General features: G+C 36.1%; 1 protein-coding gene across 4 annotated transcripts in view; it reads right to left on the reverse strand.

Moving 5' to 3' along the window:
* WDR17 (WD repeat domain 17) overlaps positions 1 to 22635 on the reverse strand; it is an 82374-nt gene that overhangs the window by 29064 nt on the left and 30675 nt on the right. For all 4 annotated transcript variants that reach the window (XM_089903567.1, XM_022570815.2, XM_089903565.1 and 1 more), the window contains 12 exons: positions 22322 to 22552; positions 18951 to 19202; positions 16952 to 17074; positions 14134 to 14318; positions 13369 to 13537; positions 11465 to 11556; positions 8955 to 9037; positions 7204 to 7290; positions 3403 to 3567; positions 1726 to 1928; positions 506 to 655; positions 289 to 419 (listed from right to left, as the gene is read on the reverse strand). In XM_089903567.1, the coding sequence (XP_089759693.1) occupies positions 289 to 419; positions 506 to 655; positions 1726 to 1928; positions 3403 to 3567; positions 7204 to 7290; positions 8955 to 9037; positions 11465 to 11556; positions 13369 to 13537; positions 14134 to 14318; positions 16952 to 17074; positions 18951 to 19202; positions 22322 to 22552 (1871 nt within the window). The remainder of the gene's footprint in view (positions 1 to 288; positions 420 to 505; positions 656 to 1725; positions 1929 to 3402; positions 3568 to 7203; positions 7291 to 8954; positions 9038 to 11464; positions 11557 to 13368; positions 13538 to 14133; positions 14319 to 16951; positions 17075 to 18950; positions 19203 to 22321; positions 22553 to 22635) is intronic.

Here is a 22635-nt window from a genome sequence, read left to right on the forward strand (position 1 = left end):
AGCAGCTGACAAGTTAGGAGGTAGGTCGGTAGCTGAAGTGCCCTAAAGGCTGTCAGAAATGCTCCTGATCAGTCAGTGATCGATTTTGTCAGTGTTAGTAGGGTGGAAACAGCAAATGGCCTTCTTCTGTCTCTTTTTTAATGTCTCATTGCCCTCACAACTTATGGACCATTTGCTTTCTTACACTGGGATGACACATGTAAATATGTGATAACTTAATGACAAAAAGTTGTCATGATTCACTTTGGCAAAGCGGAAATTTTCACACTTAATTCCTCTAATACTTACTGATAAACATTCTGAAAACCATCTTAGTTTTTTCACACGAGGGTTGCCACTTAGTTTCTCTATCTCCTGTTTGATATCTCTTGACACTTTGCCACACAGCAGAGGGGGCATGCCTTGTTCTACAGCACAATCTGGAGAAGAGACACAACTCTTGAGAAAAGAGCGCTTATAAAATCGTATTTAGAAAGAAGATCTAATACATGCAGAGTTTCCATACCAGTGTTCCCGATAATTTCTTCCCAGGATCTATCTGCCAGAATATTTATTTGTAAAGGAGTGATTAACGGCGTTAATGACCAGAGTCTCACAGTAGAGTCCCGGGAGCATGAGGCCATAGTGAAGGGGCGACGTGGGTGGCATGTTAAACCTGGTGGAAGAAATAAAGCCATTTACTAAAGGAAGCACTGAAAAATATGTTTTATTGATGTGTACCTCCTAACCCTTCCACAGAACTGAAGTTGTGGAGAAGTGTTTTAAATAACATTTCTGTCTTGGCTGAAAACAATACAGATGTAAAAAAAGTATTTAGCATCTTCTGTAGATATGAACACAGAGTTGAATAATTATTAGAAAGCAGATGGTCCTGGATGAAAGTGTTGAAATTACATTTCAGTTGGTATGTCAGTGAGCTGACTGTCATACCCATGGAATACACAGTGATCCATGGGTGGGTGGATGTTCTCATTACACGATAAAGAAAGACTTGAGGACCTTTCATTTTAGAATGTCCAGAAATGGGATTCTCTCCCACACTCAGTCCCACACTGCAGCAACTAAAAGGCCATTGGCGTAAAGCGTATGGATGCAATGACTAGGTTAGGGTTAACTGCTCTCAATAATCATTTTTGCATTCTTAATTTACCTACTCGACCCCATCAAGGTTTGGGTGCTACAAATGAGGGTAAAATCATGTGCAAAAGGTAAGGAAGCTGATTTTCCATTCCCAACTCATTTATAGTAAAAAACTTTGTACTATATTAAGAAACAAAACATTGCCCCAAATATCCAAAAACAGAGGTAAAGGAATGGCTAACTACGTCATACCTAAGTTGTTAAGGACTTCCTGTTTTACAACTTACCTTCGGGGTGATGGTAAGGTAACGGAGAAAAATCCAAGCCATACATGAGAATATGTGCAAGGGTATATGTGTGCGCGCGTGCATGCGTGCGTGCGTGTGTGTGTGTGTATGTTTCTCTACAGGGATAGAGAGAAAGACACCACGGTGCTAACAAGAGTTATTTTCTGATTATTTCTGATGACATTTTCTATTATCCTCTGTGTATTCTGATACTTAAATAGTAAGCATGTATACTTTCTACTAAGATAAATGTTATTTCAAAATGAAACCCTGTAAGACTTCTTCAAAAATACTGTCTTGCTCAGAAATTATAATCATTAATATAGCAAAATTTAAAAGTACATGAAAAACACTTTACCGTATACATCTGCACCATGATCGTACACGGTGTCCAAACAAGCTCCTTCCCGAGTGTCCCACACTTTTATAGTATAGTCCCAGCTGCCAGATATTAGTAGGTATGGGATCTCAGTATTCCACATTAATCCCCGCACAGGTGCCGTGTGTCCTCTAAGAACGTTTATGCATGCATCTTTAGTATAATCCCAGATTCGAACAGAACTGAAAACAATATTATGTATATAATACAAGTTATAATTTATCTAAAGTATCAGCATATTCTTAATGGAACACAACGATTATTTCTCAGTATATTGAAAAAACATTTTATGTTTCAATATATGTTATGATTCTCTTCTTTTCAGCATATAAAAATGAATTTTATTTATTTTAAAATGAATAACTAACTAGGCTAGAGCCATCCTATTCCAATATTTTTTCCTTTCTTTTACTGGCCATTAACCCCTGATACTAAATACATGATTTCGCAGTTTATGTGTTTAAAAAATTGCTTTCTTAAAATAAAATATCCAGAACAGGTAAAGCCAAAGAAAAATATGACTAACGACATGTATACAGTAACTTAAGAGCACTCAAATTATTTGTGTAACTTGAAAATACAGCGTGTATGATGACGGGTATTATTTGAAAAATCAGTTCGTATCTGTGCTTTTATCAATACAGGAAACACTTCATGTTTTTGTCAGTTAAATAAGTTTCTTAGTCTGTGGAATCACTCTCAGATCAAGTACAAAATTTAAATATAAATGGGTTCATAATACTACTTGAATCTACTGACTGTGTAGAGTACAAATGTCGCTGAAGGACAATTTGAACTCAAAATCAATTTAAGACCTCCAAATGCCAACTCTGCTTGGACAATTCATAATAATCTTTTAGTTAAAGATTTATATAAACCTGAAAAATATCAAAATATTAATACTCCAAAGGTTATATTTCACTATTAGGAGACATACCACATATTTTATTTCTTAAGGCATATCTCTTTCTGCTATATATAAAAGACTCCTTTCTTCTTTTTCTCCTTTATACCAGGACAGAATAATGTGGTTACTATATACTACAACTTTTACTTGCGCCAAGTAAGATTTTTCTTACCTAAATTTATCTCATATTCAAACAGCCCAAACTGTACCATGCAAATGTATCTTGTCTGGATATAAAATACAGACAAGATTTCAGAAACTTTCATAAACCCAGAAAAAAAATGTTATGTCACTCTCATTTCTAAAATATCTCCTTTTCATGCTAGCATATATAATCATCTTCTTTTATTCCATTCTTAATGAAAACAGAGTACAGCTGTTTTCCACATTAAATATGGGAACATTATTAAAAATAAACTCGTCTCTACATGTTACAAAGGTTTATTGTTTCAGACGTTTTTCCCTCTCCCAACAGATTTCTGTTAACTTTGTTCCTAATAAGAGAGAAATAAGCATCTATTGCAAGTACAATAAATAAGGAAATAGAAATCATGAATAAGATGCTAAGTATGGAAAAATTTAATTTACTTTTAGTTGGATGCAATTAGATACTTGTTAACTGCCTACTTGTTAAGTACATGTTTAAAATAGTTCCACATACACGTTGGATCATATAAATAAGTACACTTCTATAAAATTACAAGCTTACGATGTTTAGGACTAGAAAATTAGAATCCAAAAATACATACCCATCATCAGAGCCACTGCAAAGAATTCCCTCCCTCAGAGGAGACCACCTAACATGGAACACTTTCTCTGTATGCCCACTAAACACTTTCAGTGGTTGTTCGGAACTGGTGGCCACATAATAGACACGAACATTTTTGTCTTCACAGCCAGTGGCTATCATGTCTCTGAAATATCACCCACGGCACATAAAACAATTAAAAGTTTGATATTACTTGTTACTGATAGTTTTCAAATGCACACAGTTCTATCTTCTAAAACGAGAATTTTTTGCTTCCTTAATGAAGTTACACTGAAAACTTACATAAGTAAAAACATCATTTGCAGCAACCGCTCCAGTACAGAGTTTCTCAATGTTTCCTTTCAATCAGTTGTGTTTTTATTTTATTTATGAGAGATAATGGCACAGTCATTTCTATACATTCTTTTTCAAGATGTCTAGATTCATAACTTTAGTATTTCTCAGACCTTTATATTTTGCAACTACTGGGTCTTAAGAAGGGTCTTGAATGGTCAGTGACTGAGATTTGCTTAATTGCTTGTAAGCACGTTATTAATTACTACATGCCCTGACCGTTGGTAAATTTTGTTGTGGTAGGGATATAAATAGCAATGCTTCCCCCAGAAGTGTGCTAGGAAAGCTCCCCGCAGAGCCAGGGTCGTCTCATCTGACAGTAAGTCACATTCCTGGTTTTCCAATTCTCTTTGGTGAGATGCTTAACTGCTTGATCCAACAGAATCCTCTGGGAATATAATACGTGGATCTGATCTTTTAACGATCTTGGCTCTCTCTCTAAGAGAGTGAGATAGCTAAGCAACTATTTGTACCCTAGCCGTCATGCCTGGAATACTGTTCCCAGCGGAATTCGAGTACTAGGCAGACCTGTGGCATCAGGTACCAGCCAGAACAGTCTCCCGGAGGAACATTAACAACCATATAAACAGTCCCCAGGCTTTAAAGGTGAAGAGGGGAAGTTACACGTTTTGGACCCAGCTGTTATCAAAACCTTCTCCAAACTTCACATTGTTGATTTTTGTCGCATGGGTTGTAATACCTATATTTATTTAACCTCACATGCATAAATACACCAGTTTGTAAACTGCATGCCAATCTATAAATGTGTCGATTACATGTGCCCAAGGCCCACTGATAAACAGCCCGTTCCTCTATGTGGGAAAATATATTTTGCATAATACAAATATTTACACGTATACACGAGCATATTTCTGTATACATGTCTATGCAGATACATAAAGATAAAATCTTAGAAATGAAAAAATATTCAAAGAAGGTACATGCAGATATCCAAATTATAAATTCAGAAATATCTTATGAATAAACTTTTATAAGTTCAAGGTGTTTCTCAATTATCTCCTAGGATGCTAAGTGGAATATAAATACAGAAATTAGAACATTTAGAAAAGATTTTTTAAAATAAAAGTGAAATTTTAAAATGAAAAATGAAATTTATTAGGTAGGCTTGGTAGTAGTAAACACAATAGTTAAGTATAAACGACTTTTTAAAAAAAAAAGTTTTCTTCACCAACAAGGCATACTGCATTAATTTCTAATTTTTTTTCCTACCGGTCAAATTCTTATTAACCCTATAAAACAGAGAAATAAGAATGTGGAACTGTTCTGTTGACCATATGCAAGGTAATTCTACTCATTTTTATATTCAACATTTATTAAACATGTTTTTTTTCAAGGCATAGCGAGGGTCAGAAGTACAGTGTTTTGCTAAGAATATACTGCTAAAAACAGACAACCACTACTGATCTCATGGAGCTTACATTTTACAGGGTGAAGCAGCCAATTCACAAATAAAACTTAATTTTATGATGTTAAGTGCACCCAAGGCTTATTATACCATAGGGGAAATTTACCTAATATGGGGGTCAGGGAAGACTTTTCTCCAAAAGTGGTTTTTTGAGCTGAGAGCTGAAGGATAGGGAGAAGTTACTTATATCCGGCCCGGGTTGGGAGGAGTTGTATGGGGTGGGATGGGAAGTAGAATCCTAGATGGAAGGGGAGACAGGAGTGAAAGCCTTGGGGTGAAAATGAGCTGGCTGGTTCAAGAAATCGAAAGCCACTGTGGCTGGATATAAAGAACAAGGGAAGCAAGGCTTGTAATGTGATACTAAAGTACAAAGGAATGGGATTATACAGGGACTCCCTTGTAGGACTGGCTAAGATTCTGCACATTATCCCAAGATCAATGAGAAACTGTTGAAGGATTTAAGCAGGAGAATGCCGTGCTCACATCTGTGGTTTTAAACGCTCACTCTGACAGCAACCTAGAGAACACAGAGAGAGGAAGTGGTGACGAAAGGTGTGAATTCTGGAATTGATTTAGAAGACTTTTGCAGAAGTCCCAAAACAGACAAATGTCATTAGTTTAGTCGCTGGAGGGATGGTTGGGTAAAGAAGGATATTTAGATGGAGGATATGACAGGAATTGATGGCTGGCTGCAAGTGAAAATTGAGAGATAATAAGGTCTAAAAGAAGAGGGCTTCCCTGGTGGCGCAGTACTTGAGAGTCCGCCTGCCGATGCAGGGGACGCAGGTTCGTGCCCCGGCCCGGGAAGATCCCACATGCCGCGGAGCGGCTGGGCCCGTGAGCCATGGCCGCTGAGCCTGCGCGTCCGGAGCCTGTGCTCCGCAACGGGAGAGGCCGCAACAGTGAGAGGCCCGCGTACCGCAAAAAAAAAAGAGAAGAGGTCAAGGATTTGGGCTTTAGCAGTTTGTTGTTTGCATTTTCAGGCCACTGAGGTGGGAAATACTGCAGAAGAGCTGGTCACGAGCTCATTTTAGAGCCTCTAACCGGGGACCTCCCTGGCAGTCCATGGTTAAGACTTTGCCTTCCAATGCAGTGGGTATGGGTTCGATCCCCAGTCGGGGAGCTAAGATCCCACATGCCTCGGGGCCAAAAAAAACCAAAACATAAAGCAGAAGCAATATTGTAATAAATTCAATAAAGATTTTAACAATGGTCCACATAAAAAAAATTTTTTTTTAAGTACCTGTAACTGTGTAATAAATGCTTCTGTATTTACTGGAAGAAACTCATAGATCCATCATTTTGTATAATATGTGATTTGACTCAGAACACAGTGTAATAAGGTTTTAATATTTTAGTATGTATATTTTACGACTCTAATATGGAAAAGCATAATTCACATTGTTTTCACAATATTTACAGAAAGTTTGAATTTTTAAAGATAATTTATATCCCATCAAAGAGAGGTTTGAAACACAAGATTCTTGGAAGTGCAGTGGCTTAAAGGATCAATTTTAGTGGAGGTTTGACTTGGATTCATTTTTAAATCTAAGCTGATCTTTAATGCCAGGCTCTTAAGCAAGGCTGACCTTTCAAAACCATTCTAAGTTCCGTGTCATGGGAAATCACCCAAGGCCATGGCATTTGCATTAGGTGGAGGCAATGGAAAGTCACGGGGAACAAAATACCATTGCACAGATTCCTAAAAAGGGTTCAGAGAAAGGGCCACGTTCCTCAGAAGACACACACAGATTGGACTGATTTCCATGTTTCATTAGTTAGTCATATGCTTTTCCTTAAAGCAGCAGGAAATAGCTTGAAAGTAGGAAATCAGTATTTCTAAATCATATAAAAACCTCACGGAATAAAAACAGACGGTTACACATGCAATTACAAGGCTAGGCAAAGGGAATATTACCTAAAAAGAGTCATGAATATTACCTATGGAAATAACATTAAACTTTATGGCTATTCAAAATCTCTGAAATGTAATTATTACTTATTTCCGGAAAAAGTACTTACCTGTTGTTTTGGCTCCAATCACAACCAAACACTGCAGCTGGATGTTTGTATTTGTGTAGTACTTTACCATCAACTGTTCGAATAATACTGAAATTAAGTATAATATATTAATAGAAAATTACAACAGTCTAAATACATCATTCAAGGGAAGAAAGCCAGAACTGTAAAATTTGAACATAAGTGTTTTAGGAAAGAGACCTTGTCTGCAAAGCACAAGGAACATTTAAAAGTACTGTGTAAATATTACCAATTATGAGTAAGGATATTTATATCACATAGCATTAATTATGGTCACCCACTGAAACCAATTTAAAGGAGATACATTTTTATTTAGAAACTATTTCTTATATTTTTAATTAGGGAAATACATAGTTTAATACATATATTTTAAAATATATGCATTAGATTTCAGCTTCAAAATTTAACAGTTCAAAATGTATGTTTAAAACAACTCATTTATAGTGTTGGGTGCATGCACTATTACACCAACTGCAAGACATATATTTTCATGGCATATTTTAAGTGATACAACTAGAAATTCAGAGGACCCCTTCTCCCAAAACAGATCCTATATACTTTCACTGCAAAAACAAAAGCAGCTCTAATTACCATAGTGCAAGGGCTATTGATCCCATTAGGGACACAAAGCTGTGTATAAATTAACGTATTGCAAAGTTTTAAAAGTCTTTGGAAAAGACCTTTTTAAAACATCACTAGGCCCACCAAAACTTCGAGGTTACTGGAGAGTGGTGGTGACCTACACTTCCAAATATTTAGTCATTGACTGTGGTATTTATCAAATAAGTAATGCCCTGAGAATATATGGTAAAGCTAATCATGTATCACCTAGTCAAAAAACTCTTACGTACATCTTTCATATTTTGGTATGTATCAATGAGCAAATAGTCATTTTCAAGGGAAAAAAATCACTAACTGTTGTTTCTGAAAATTTTAACTTCTTGGTAAAGATCTTTGGTTTCCATAACTACTGTATTTTCCACTGAAATTAAAAAGTGAGGAAGAGAAGATTTTGGGCTGGGTATAGCAAAACCTAAGAGGAGATAAACTTTACTACTTCTCAACAACCATAAGTGCTTATACTACCTGTCAAAGATGACAATATCTATAGCTATAGGGTAGCACCGTTGGAATAAAAACATTTTTTTTTAACTCAAAGGCAATTCTTCCCTTACATATATTTCTTGGAAGCCTCCTTTTTCCTGGGACTCAACAGAATTAAGAAAGCACATATTTCTGAGAAGTTAGTCACTTTCTAAAAATAGGCATTTCCCACAGGCATGGTCTTATTCCTCCTTACAAAGCCTTTTTATCCTTTTTTAAATAATAACACCTACTGTGAACAAGTTTCTAGAGCACTTGATACCTCTTTAATCACTTGCGAAACTGAAATACCACTCCCTCAAAATGTGATGAAAATTAGACTCTGTGAAAGTCCTTTAAGTTTCTTTGAGCCAAGTCACGGTATTCTAGTTAAAATTCGAGTAGTATTTTCATCTAGAAAGAATTAGTGGTTTGTTTATTTTTAAACACCATTGCATTGTTATTTATTACTGATATATCATAGCAATGTAGCATGTGCCCATGCGGGCTTATAAATAATATTTACGATAGTAGGTAGAGCTGTACAAATGGAATCTCATTGAACATTTTAATGTATGTGCTAACATGATACAATTGATATTATCAAATGTATCTTTTATCAACAGTGTGATTTCATACATAGTACTTACCAGTAACCATCACCACTGCAGGTTGCTAGTCTTTTGGAATCTTTATGACTCCAGGCAATGCAGAATATTCCATTTTTTCCATGCTTCAAAAAATGTAAAATACCTATCAATAAGAAATAATTCACCCCTTTTTCCTCTTATTTATTTATTTCTTCTAATATTACTTTGCTATTAGGAACTTGCTCTAGATGATGCTACAGAGACACTACTGTCAACAGCAGAAGGCTGAACACATACTTTAAAGAATGTGTGACGCTGTCAACACTTAAGAAACAAAACCATTGTTTTAAGACATAAATGGGTGGCTCTATTTCCTTTTTGTGGACACTGGTAAACACCCAGAATCTGCTTCCTCAGCCATCTGTAGAATTAAGCTCTGCTTAATAGCTTAATACCTTTTTCTGTAAAAGCCCTTCTGGAGATGAAGATGGTTATCTATCTGCTTTCTAACCCAGTTAGGCTCCTAAAACTACAGTATAAGAGATGCTGCAAGCAGCTGTTATTATTGATTGTTCTTCTAAATTTCAAATTTTTATTTTTATGAAACAAAGAAGGTTTAATATTATTATAACAAATCACTCTGTATTTACCGGTACTCTATATTTATCTGTATTCTTGGAATGGGAAAGGGTAAAGGAATACAGTCACAGCTGGTATGATGAGAATTTTTAAAAACACAAAGAATATATTTTATACATAGGAATGTCATTCATCAACTAGGTAATGGGTGAATAAAGGTTGCAACCAATCCATTTCCAAATTTTGTTTAAAACATTTCCGTTTTATATAGCACTTAAATCGTGGCTGCTGTTAAGGGAAGACTAAAATGACTTTTTGTCTGGAGCTTTAAGGCTGTTTTGCTAAGGTGGTCTCCAGTTTGCTATTTTTACCTTTCTTGGGGGATCAAGGTGGGTAGCTTTATAAAGATGAACACAAGAATGGAGGTAGTCTCTATACTCACTTGAAGGAGGGGAGGTCCTCCATCAGCTGTGTTCGTCCCCGTGAACGGGGCACTTATGGCTCCCTCACGTCCTGCATTTTATTTGGTGAGGCATGCATAACTTAGTTAACTGAAGCTGGCACTGTTCATTTTCCCCACATTTATTATCCTAGATGTAAGCGGTTTCGATATTGGTCTTAACTATGCTATTGGAGCTGGGAAAGACATAAATGGACGTAAGAGACGTCCCTGATGCTCAGGGCTGGGCTGCTGGAATCAGGCTGCACCTGCCGAGTGCTAATAGGAAGATACTTAGTTGACAGGACGCCAAGATGCTAGAAGAAGAAATCGACAGATTTGACATCCAAGGATAAGATTCTTGAATTAGGTCAAAAGTTGCTTTTCCAGGTTCATCTTTTCTTCTTATATCCTTACTTATTATGGGATACGCATCGTTCTGGTGATGGGGAGGGCAGAAGGCGGGCTGGGGGAGTGCTGAACTGAGAACATTGTTGTTAAGTAGAGAAAGGGAAGGATGACCTGTAGTCCTTTGCCAAAGTTTCCTCTTTTGAGAGCAGAATTACACACTGGTGGTTGTTGAAGTTTCCCTACGGCTCTGCATTTGTCACATAACTTCCGTAACCCCTGGAAGATCAACGCTACTTGATTTTCAGAGAGAGAACAGTCTTTTGTATAAATGGTTTTAAAGCCTCGATATATAAATAATTATCAAGTAAGTTATATGTTTGATAAACTTCAACAGTAATCATTTGAAATGAATGAAATTTCAAGAGAGTGAGAGACAATCCTAGATGCTGTTCACATTTCCCCCCATTCACAACTAACATACTGTAACAAGAGCATACGTATTTACAAAATATTAACAGAACTCAGGGAAATATGAGATGACAATTTAACTCCAAGCAGAAGGAAAAGTACAATCTGCGACACTACAAATAGGAAGAGAGGAGCTTTTAGAACTTGTCATGGAAAAATGGAATTTGAGACTTGGAAGGAAACCTAAGAAATTATATAATCCAACTTCACCATCTTATAAAATGAACAATCAGAAGAGATACGGGAACATATGTACATGTATAACTGATTCACTTTGTTATAAAGCAGAAACTAACACACCATTGTAAAGCAATTATACTCCAATAAAGATGTTAAAAGATAAATAAATTAATGAACAATCAGCTTCAAGGCAATAAAATTATCCTCTCTATGTCAAGAGCTAATCAGTGACAAAATTGGGACTATAATTTGGGTCTTGTTCTGAGTTTAGTCTTTTTCCAACTTTTGAATATTTGCCTAGACAGTTTTGTGGAAGGCGACCCAAAATTCCTTTGAACCTCTAATGCAACTTTAGGTGAATTTTTGTATCTTAGGCTCAGCTACATTTTTCAGAATTCATTTTAGCACGTGCATGTCCTCTTGGATTTTCTTCTAATTAAAAGACTACAATGCCACCTGGTGACTCATTAATAAATTAAGAGAGGAAAGCATTTAAAAAATGTGAAGCCATAAAAGGCATTATGTTATTCGACTAGCAATAAATACATCTTACCTCATTAAATCGTTGTACGATTTTGCCCTTTTTAATATCCCAAATAAAAGCACCATTTTGAGAAGTTGCTCCAGCAATACAATTTAAATCACCTTAGGAAACAATTTGTTAGACATTATATGAAATGTTTGCCACAAATGTTAATTCTTTTCAAAAATGTAATTTTTGAAAAAGTGAGACTTGAGTTTGCAAAGTGGCTCTTTTTTTTAAATAATGAAAATTATCAAATGTATGCAAATATAGAAAGAACAGTATAATGCATGGATCCATCATACAATTTCAACAATTATCAAAATATGGTCAATCTTATTTTGTCTATAGCCCCCTACTGGATTTCTTTGGAGCAAATCTCTAACATTGTATCCTTTCATCAATAAATACTTGAGGATGGATGTCTAAAATACAGGAACTCTTTTATTAACATGACCAAACTACTACAATCACAAATAGAAAAATTATCAAAAATCCCTCAATATTATTACATATCCATTCGGTATTTACATTTTTCTGACCATCTAGTAATTTTTTTAATGGTTAGGAAAGTATTTCTCTAAGCAGGACACATGAAAAAATTCATTTTCTCCATCAAAGACATAAACAGTGCTCTTTGTTTTTAAGAAGTTAAAAAAATCTGTTAAAATTGAACTGCAGCTAAGTTAGTAGCTGGTCTTGAATTTTTTGCAAGGCAGTCAAAGAAGAGGTTTGCTCCATTAGAAGAAAGAAATAGCTGTTATCTGTCTCCTAGGAGTAAAAATATGGAGGAATTATTTTGTGATAAATGACTATAAATACTAAAAGAAAAGGCCTCACCATTTTTTTTCTAGGGTTTTCATTCTGCTACCCTTTTAGCGCTCTAAAATTATTGGGGGAAAGTTTCCATATTTATATGCACTTCTAAAAATTTGCCTGTGATATCTACTCTAAAAATAAAGGAAATTTTGCAATCATCTATAACCTACTCTACTTCCATCCAGCGTCAACCTTTGCTAATCTTTTAAGTTTCATCCATATTTACCTAACAATAGTGATTCATCAGTAATCACTCTGCAAAAAGTGGCAGAATTTCCATTTTACAACATTTTTATTTTCTTAAGGCAAATTCTCAATGTAGAGAGTGAAATAAACTTGAAGTAAGATTGGGCCTTCTGTGTTATGATTTGAAACAATGGTTTTCACAGTCACAATTTCTATTCAAGCTTTAGGTTTGAGACTTGAACACGTTTTGTAGAAGGAAGAATGATCAGCTCGTTGCTGTTACAGTGTCACTGCACTGGCAGCCCGATTCCTGTATCTCAACCCAGCAGGCCCTGCTGTGACGATGCAAACTACCATGGCTAAGAGCACAGGCTTAACCATCAAACTGACAAGGGTTCAAATCTTGACTCCACCACTACTCCCTACGTATATAATCTTGGGTAAGTTACTCAACCTCTCTGGCCTCAGATCCTCTTTAATAAATGTTGGCTCTCACAATCGAAAGTAAAATGAAGATGGAGGTAAAGAAGGGAGCAGAAAAAAGTGCTAGTTCTTTTTGCTCCTTACTTCTTAGTGAAGTAACATTTTTTTCCAATTAGCTTTGGATCTATAATGGCACGAAGTATGTTCTGCTTCAGAGAACAGCTGCTGTCATTAAGACTTGGAAGTAAAGGGCTTCCCTGGTGGCGCAGTGGTTGAGAGTCCGCCTGCCGATGCAGGGGACACGGGTTCGTGCCCCGGTCCGGGAAGATCCCACATGCCGCGGAGCGGCTGGGCCCGTGAGCCATGGCCGCTGAGCCTACGCGTCCGGAGCCTCTGCTCCGCAACGGGAGAGGCCATAACAGTGAGAAGCCCGCGTACCGCAAAAAAAAAAAAAAGTTAGGAAAGTCATGTAATTGTATTCCTGATTTTAATAAAATACTTCTTACCTGGAGCCCATGAAAGGGAATAAATAACCCCTTCATTCCCTGGGGAAGTGTACACTGCCGTCAGTGTGTTTATATCCCAGACTTTTATTGTGCCGTCAAATGAAGCTGTTGCTAAAAGATTGGGATCATCAGGTTTGAATTTGCAGTCAAAGATAGTTTCCACATGACCCTAGGAATGCAGCATAAAAAAACATAGAACAAACCCAGACAAAATGTGAGTCCTCAGCAGGGCTGTATTCTATTTTACACAAAGGCTTAATGATCATGAGAACAGAAGTTCGTAGACTCATAGAATTATTATGACTCCATAGTAGAAATAAATCTTAGAAAACACTTAATCCAAGCTTGCTCATTTCATGAATGAGAACAAGAAAGCTCAGAGTAACTGGCAGAGGTGGACTTCTCCTTCCTTCTGAAAGAAATTCTGTTTCTCATTTTGCTTCCAAAATACACTACAACTATGTGATTTTCCACTATACAAAGGAGTAACGTGGCCCACACAATAATGGGAAAACTACCAAATGCAGAGTAATCCTGATAAGCTAAACAGACATTAATATTTAAAGAAGTTTAATGTTTATAATGTTTACAATTAAATAATTTTAATAGTTCTATACATTTTTCTAAAATGTTTCAATCAACCACCTAATATATGATTCTCTATGAAAATAATTTTAGAATATCATCAATAATACATAAGTAAAAGTAAACATCATTTTATACACAAAATAAGTATTGTGTATAAAAGAATGACCACAGACATACCAAGTCCCTAAGAAAATCCCACTTCTTAGCTCCCATATCATAAAGTCCAACTCCACCATCCAAGAAACAGCACACTGCGTGACCAGGAGGAACAGAAAATGCTTGATTCTGTGTCAAAGTTGGGGGTGGTACTGCTTCACTCGTTGAGGATGTGTAATGATTTTTGGTTGGGGACTGGATTGAAACTAGAAAAGAAAAAAAATAATAAACAAGTAAACATTTATGCCAGTATCTTCCCATAGGCTGGAATGAAGCCACAGGACTTAATTTACAAAGACGCTCTTTGTTTTCTTTTATCCAGAATTTATATCAGTAAACTCTTAAGCAATGATCAGATTTTCTGCCACAGGAGTACTTTAGCAGCATTGCCCATATTTATATATTTATATACACAAAATGGGATATTATTTTGAAAAGAGGTGTATAGAAGTACAGGTGGTGCAAAATGAATGAAAATTAGTTTCTGAGGAATCACAATATGTGGTGAATATTTGGTTTCTTATTGCCCCATAAATTAAAGCACAGCATGATTATTTCTGAATTAAAATTTTCTTTCAAAGTGCTGATGTAATAGTTTACTTCTTCCTCTGTACAAGCAAACACACACACACGTGAACTTTTTTCTTTTAAAACTAATAACTCTCTTCCACTAATTTTCAATCCAATGAAAATAATTTTTTTTTTCTTTTTTTTGCGGTACGCGGGCCTCTCACTGCTGTGGCCTCTCCCGTTGCGGAGCAACAGGCTCCGGACGCGCAGGCTCAGCGGCCATGGCTCACGGGCCCAGCCGCTCCGCGGCACGTGGGATCTTCCCGGACCGGGGCACGAACCCGTGTTCCCTGCATCGGCAGGCGGACTCTCAACCACTGCGCCACCAGGGAAGCCCGAAAATAATTATTTTTGAGATTATTTATAATTCACTTTAATTTAGCACCTAAATTAAGAATTACAACTGATATACATTTGCATCTTAATTTCTCTTCTTCCTCAATTTTTACTGTTCATAGACTTTCAATTACATAAATGTCTCCTTGTTCAGTTATTTTCTTTGTATTCTTTATCACATATTTTGTCTTCTTTCAAAAAGCTTTTCCTTAGAACATAAATATACTCTTGTAAATATAATTCAAAATAATGATACCACCATAAATTATCAGACCAATCTAGATTAATTACACACTGGAATATAAATATTTCCCAGTATATTGTCTTTTTTGACTCAAATATAATAAAGTCTTTCTTATTGCATTCATTAGGATAATACTCATTTCTTAGAATTGGAGAACGACAGGCAGTCCAAACTAGAATGAACCATTAATAACAAAAGAAGCATTTGGTTCAATGAAATTTTGCTGAAAGTTTGGTTAAAATTAATATAATCCATGACTGTTTTCTAATATTTTAATTTGTTGATATTATAGGTGGTTTTGATACCCTTTATGCTCCTATCTATGCATAATTCATTTTTTTTTTCAGAATTTGATGATTGTGTCTACATTTAAAGTTTTTCATTTTTACATAATTTTTCTTACTCCACACTTTCTGTTACACTAAAAAATTGGGAGAAAAAACTAACTATCAACAACCTGAAAGGAATGACTCAAAAAATGCCAAGATCAGTATGTGCTTCTTTATATTTCCTGATTTTTCTCTAATGGGCCTGGACCACTTTTGCAATAAGAAAAATATAAGGAAGTAAAGAACCTATGATATTTCATTCATCTTACGAGATGGGTGTTCACAGCAAATAAACAAAGAAAAAAATAGTTCCAGAAAATGCAGGATACATAAACAATATGCCAGTCCCCAGCATACTATCAATACTTCTCCAGTCCTAGTGCTTCTAGACCCTCCAGTTCCCAGGATTTAGAAGTATTAGGAAAAGCTTAAATTTGTGAAAAGACTGGAGGTTCAAATACAGAGATTTTCTACTACTTGCCATTGCCCACAAAATCAGATACTAAATTTGCTAACCAAAACATTATTTTGAACAGGCCTCCCTAATTATTTAGTATATCATAGACAGTAGTGAGTAAGGAGGAATCAATAACTCTAGGTTGTTCAATCACTGCTCTTTTCCCCAAGTTTTTTTATGATCCACACAGAAATAAAAGAAACACTACCAACCATGCAGAGTAACCACAGTTGACTTAAATAGGAAGTCAACTTCTTTTCCCTCATATTTAGGAAAAATTCGAATTCTAAACCTCACCCCCCATACTCCAGATTTTTCTTTTATACCTTAAATGTATTTTATAATTTTTTCTTAATCATAGAAGTAATCAAAGGTAATTAGAAAAAAACACAAAAATAAATGAAGAACATCTATAATACTAACTACTAATCTTGCGACAAACATGCAATACGTTCAAACATGGAATATATATTCTAGATCCTACATTTCCAATGTTTTAGGTTATTTTAACTTTGTTATAAACCATATAGATTGTAAAAGAGCCATGTTTAAAACAAAGTCCCCTAGTTCAGACCAATTTTATTTAATCCCATCACTCTTGATATTTTTTATTTTCACCAATATCATTGTCTCATTTTCCCCATGTAGACTTGAGATTATCTTAATATCATTTAAAAAATAGCATTTTTAAATGTAACTTTGCCCTAAATATTTTCAATTTAGCAATATTAGATATTGTGTGGCTTTGATGGTACCTTTAGCACGTATATTGTCAAAGGCTATTTTTTTAAATTTGCTTTTCAGTAGCAGTATTTGATACGTTTATATCATTATATCACTCATTTTATTGGATAGCAGCAAGTACGATATTTTAAAATATCAAATTTTGATATTTTTACTTACATTTCTTCCTTGGAGGAGAATTCAGTACATGTAAGCAGTGAAACCCTGTTTTCTTTAATTTAAAATTATCAACAGGTGTTGCTCTAGAAACATTCCAAACGCGCAAAACACCGACTTGAGAATCTAGTCAGATCAAGAAAAAAGCATTATATTAACAAATTTTATTTGAAGCATAAAATGCCTAGATATAAAATAACAAAATTTCAACTTGCCAGATTTTTAGCACCACTTACTGACATTCTTCACACAGCAATATTATATCATAATGCAAAGAAACAGCCGAAGTGATATTCATCCTTTCAATTTTTGGCACGTTTTACCTTTTTTTTCTGTTCCAAATCCCCTTCTCGCGTGAGAGACTGCCTGCCTTGGGAGCTTCCCCGACAAAGATCATTATGACAATGTGACCACAAAAAAGCACCCCAGGGACACACTTGCTCTAGGAGCGCCAGCCACAGAAAACTTTCCACCTCTACCATTAAGTAATCCTTCACCTTTCGAAATGCTTGTAAACTGCTTCCTTGCTCACTTGCAGCCAAACAAGGACTGCCTGATATACCTGAAGATTAATTAGAAAGCCCCCTCCTTCGAAAAATCCTTCCTTAATAAGCTACTCTGGAAAGAGTCTGGCAGTTCCTCAAATGATTAAACGCAGAGTCACCGTATGACCCAAAAATTGCACTCCTGCCTATACACCCAACTGAATTACAGACATGTGTCCCCATAAAGCCTGCACACAAATGTTCACAGCAGCATTCATAACCACACAAAACCGGAAACAAGCTAAATGTCTATCAGCTGATAAATGGATAAACAAAACCTGGCGTATCCACACAATGGAATATTATTCATCTATAAAAAGGAGTGAAGTACTCATCCATGCTACATCACGGATGAACCTTCAAAACTCTGCGTTAAGTCAAAGAAGCCAGACATAAAAGGCCGCATGTTGAATGACTCTGCTTCTATGAAACGTCCGGAACAGGCAAATCCACCAAAAGAGAAAGTAGATTAGTGGTTTATCTACACACGAGTGACTAAGGGGTGTGGAGGGCGTAATGAAGAGTGACTTGCGGATGGGTCCAGGGTTTATTAGGGGGATGAGGAAACGCTCTGGAGTTAAATGATGCTAATGGTCGTAGAGCTCTGTGAACACAGAAACCACTACACTGTACACTTTAAGTGTACACGGTGAGTTTTTATGGTATGTGAATCTCAGCTCAATAATAATGATAATAATAATAATAGATATATTATTATTAATATATATCTATCATTAATTATATCCTGTGAAATTAAAGGCAATGAAGATACATCAATAAGAATCCATCTACTTCTATGTGCAGTTTAAGTGCTTAAAGAAGTAAAGACTTCTTTAAAAATGGTGAAAAGATAAAGACTCTTTGTCTTTCATTTTACACTTAGCAAATATGGGAAGTATTTATACAGTAGCTGAAAGTGCTGTCTCTTCAGAGACCTCTCTCTCTCTGAAGCTAAGTAAACGGTAAAAGTAGAGCCATTTAATTCCTAATTACTATTTTAAATTCCCCACCTTCCCATCCTCCATCCCTTCCTAGTTTTGCTAATTCTCTTATGATCAGGAAATCATGACTGTCAAAATCTTCAGTGAGGCTAACAGACTCCTCACCCAGACAGACTGTTTTTCTAGCCAGTATTTTTACTGTCACCCTGCCATGGCTGAAACTGAACTGCCTTTGTCTTTTGTATACACACAAACACAGACAGGCACACATGTGTATACATCTATAATATATTCCAATGTTACCAGAAACCTGGAAAACCGGGCCTTCTTTTCATTTTTATTTGTCATTGTGTTAATGATACACTGTATAAATAAAGTAAACGAGGTATTTACTATAATAATAATGTTTGAGATATTAATAAGTTTTACACAAAGTTAACCAATAAAAGTACAATCTCCCTGATTCAATTAAAGAATATACACATATTTAAACCTCTGGGAGTAGGGTAAAGTTACCTCCAGTTATAAACATGCCAGGAGCACCGGGAACCCAGGCCAAGCATTGCACAGAAGCCACTGCACTGGGAAAATTAAATGTTGTTATGCAACAAAGTGATTCCGAATCTACTAGGCGAATTCCACGATGCAAATTAGCCACTAGGAGGTAATCAGTAGACAGTGGGTCCCATTCCAGGGCTGTAACGGGATCCTCTTCGTCGGTCCCTTCAAGAGATTCAGGTCTCAGAACATGTTTCTGACTTTTACTACCTATTAAAATGTAAAGAGCATGATTTTAAACAAAATTTCCAAAATAAGATTAATCATTGAGATCACATGAACTTTCTCCTTGCATACCACTGATCTCTGAGAGTCCTGGGAATACAAGTCTGGCATTTCTATGCAGAAGTCATAACTGACAAGGGAATGCAGGGCAATTAGAGTTTGCCCTAAGGATGAAAGTCGTACTGGACTGCTTTGCCTTGGCCATCCCCAGTACCCTGCATGTTTTTCTATTTGTTACTGAAAAACTGTAAGAAAAAGACGTAGGAAAATAATATACATCATCTTGTCATCAACTACAATTTCACTGAGTTACAACAGCATAGGGATAGGGAAGTGTTTACCGAAGGGAAGAACAACGTGTTCTGACTAAAAGCACAGACTTCGGAGGGCTGCCTGGGTCCAGATCCTAGTCCCAAGATACTTAATCTCTGTGTGCTCAGTTTTTTATTTTACAGTGGAGAACATAACGATACCAGAGTTTGTTTGTTTGTTCAAGAGTAAACGAGTCAGTTGCTTGAAGTGCTTCAAACAGTGGGGCATACGATAAACAGCATACCGATGTTTATTGTCATCCGTCCTCACTCATCCTATCACTTGTCATATCACAATTCACTCCGGCTACCAGAACAAAGAGGCAGCCAGAAACACAGGGAGATGAAACAAGTGAGATTAAGTGAAGAAAGGATCAGCAAACAATCCTCTTATTTCTTCCAAAATATATACACGCTGGCGATACGGAAAAAAAGGCCTTTGCTAACGCACCAACGGGGACTCCAATTAAACAGTTCTCTCATTCACAAAAGAAAGGCAGTGAAACACTAAGTTTACAGATTACAACCTTAACAGAAGTACCAATTATTCCTAAGTACTGTAAACGTTGAAGAAGTGTCTATTTTAAAAATAACACTATTGAAAGATACCACAGCTCTTCCTGCAATGTCTCCATTACATACTGTTTTTCAATGTATCAGATTATAAAAGCAGAAAAAATAGATCTCCTTGTATATATAAGATAATTGTGAAGTTAATTGAAAAATCTTATAGTTTCTGGCTTGCAGTTAACTCATCAGAACATATTCTTTAAATATAATGTTATTCTTAGGTAGGGAGTATTTTATTTAGATATTTTGCATATGTAATCATAGAAGGCGCATGTGAAGCTTCTCTTATTTGACTTTTTCAAACTTTTGCAATAACCATCAAGAAAAGTTTGCTTGCTTCTTCTTTCCCAAAATAAGCATCTTTAAAGTTGCTATTTGATAAAATAAATAGTAATGAATATTAATATAGCTGATCATTACAAACCACAGAGAGGTAGAAAAATGATTAACCTAAGTTGTACCAGCTATTTAAGTAATTATTAGGTATTTGAATGTGCCCGTTAGTATCTATGGTTATTAAAAATATTCCAGGGCTTCCCTGGTGGCACAGTGGTTGAGAGTCCGCCTGCCGATGCAGGGGATGTGGGTTCGTGTCCTGGTCCGGGAAGATCCCACATGCCGCGGAGCGGCTGGGCCCGTGAGCCATGGCCGCCGAGCCTGCGCGTCCGGAGGCTGTGCTCCGCAGCACGAGAGGCCACAACAGTGAGAGGCCTGCGTACCGCAAAAAAAAAAAAAAAAATGTATTTAAAATAAAATGGTCCGATGGATAAAGAAGATGTGGCACACATATACAATGGAATATTACTCAGCCATAAAAAGAAACGAAATTGAGTTATTTGTAGTGAGGTTGATGGACCTACAGTCTGTCATACAGAGTGAAGTAAGTCAGAAAGAGAAAAACAAATACCATATGCTAACACATATATATGGAATCTAAAAAAAAAAAAAACGGTCATGAAGTACCTAGGGGTAAGACGGGAATAAAGACACAGACCTACTAGAGCATGGATTTGAGGATATGGGGAGGGGGAAGGGTAAGCTGGGACAAAGTGAGACAGTGGCATGGACATATGTACACTACCAAGCGTAAAATAGATAGCTAGTTCCCACTAAGCAGCCACATAGCACAGGGAGATCAGCTCGGTGCTTTGTGATGACCTAGAGGGGTGGGATAGGGAGGGTGGGAGGGAGGGAGATGCAAGAGGGAAGAGATATGGGAACATATGTATATGTATAGCCGATTCACTTTGTTGTAAAGCAGAAATTAACACACCATTGTAAAGCAATTATACTCCAATAAAGATGTTAAAAAAATAAAATAAAAAAATAGTGTTAAAAAATAAAATAAAATGGCCTGACTTTATCAATAATTTATATAGCACTTTTTTTTTAACATTAGAAAGATCATTCCCTAAGGAAAGAAAAGATTTATTTGGATGCTCACTGTTCCATTCAATTTCAATTTCTTCTTTCTTCTATTAATTTCAGATAAATTGAATGTAATACGCCTTGTGAAAGTAGTTATTCTAATCCTGAAACAGCACTTTCATCCATCTACCTAGTGAACCAGGAGTCACATCCATCAACAGATACCAATGGCTAAAAGCACGTTTTTCAAATGTCAGCAGTGCTGACTTATAAGTGGAGAACTGTTCATCTAATTTTTCAATTTTTTATTATATATTTTGTTATTGTTTAAATTTTAAAAATAAACATAAACTAATTTCTCAGACCTTTCCACTGAGCCATGTTAGTTAACTAATAGGGCTACAAGGAGTTATTGTTCCTTTTTATCCCAAGTTCAAACTCTTTGCTAAGGAGCTGTGACAACTAAATGGTATTTTACAAGCAGGTGGGAAAATATTTTTGAGTAGTATTAGTAAGTTATTATATAATCCAGCTGTAGGTCCTTTGTCATTCAGGCCATTTTCTTAGTAAATACGCAGAATGAAACAACTGACTTTAAAAAGTAAAAATGCAGGACAAATGCCTGACAGGGGTTAACTCAAAGTAAAATCCGCAGAGCTGAGTTAAATGTACTACGATGCCTTACAAATAAGATTTACTTCCCATGGTTATTTGGAATTGGCATAGTGCTGGATAATATTTGCACAACTATTATTTAAAAATTAAAATACTGTTAACTCTCTATGCTGTGTAAATAAGAAATTATACATGCTGAGAAAAATAAAATTTAAGAGACATGACTAGTAAAATTCTTACCTGGTTGAAAAATGGATAGACTTCCATCAATATGACCAAAGACAACTTTCCCCTTTTTCTGGGTATGCCATCTGAATATACAGATATCAGACAGGAAGCTATGGGCTTCTTTGTGCACAGTCACGCCACTGTCCGGTCCTGAGATGGTCCAGAGGAACAGTGGGCCTCTCTGGGAAGCAAACGCCACTGTGTCATCTGCATTCCAGCACCAGCTGAGAGAGGCAGGCGTCCCTGGAATAAATTAAATACAGATACACAGTAGAGAAACATGGCATAAGATCGTACCGTTAAATGCTATTTGCATCCTACCTTTC

Source organism: Delphinapterus leucas, chromosome 21 (genome assembly GCF_059928025.1).
Source record: "Delphinapterus leucas isolate spDelLeu-1000000601 "Yukka" chromosome 21, BTC_Dleu_Yukka2, whole genome shotgun sequence".
NCBI lineage: Eukaryota > Metazoa > Chordata > Mammalia > Artiodactyla > Monodontidae > Delphinapterus > Delphinapterus leucas.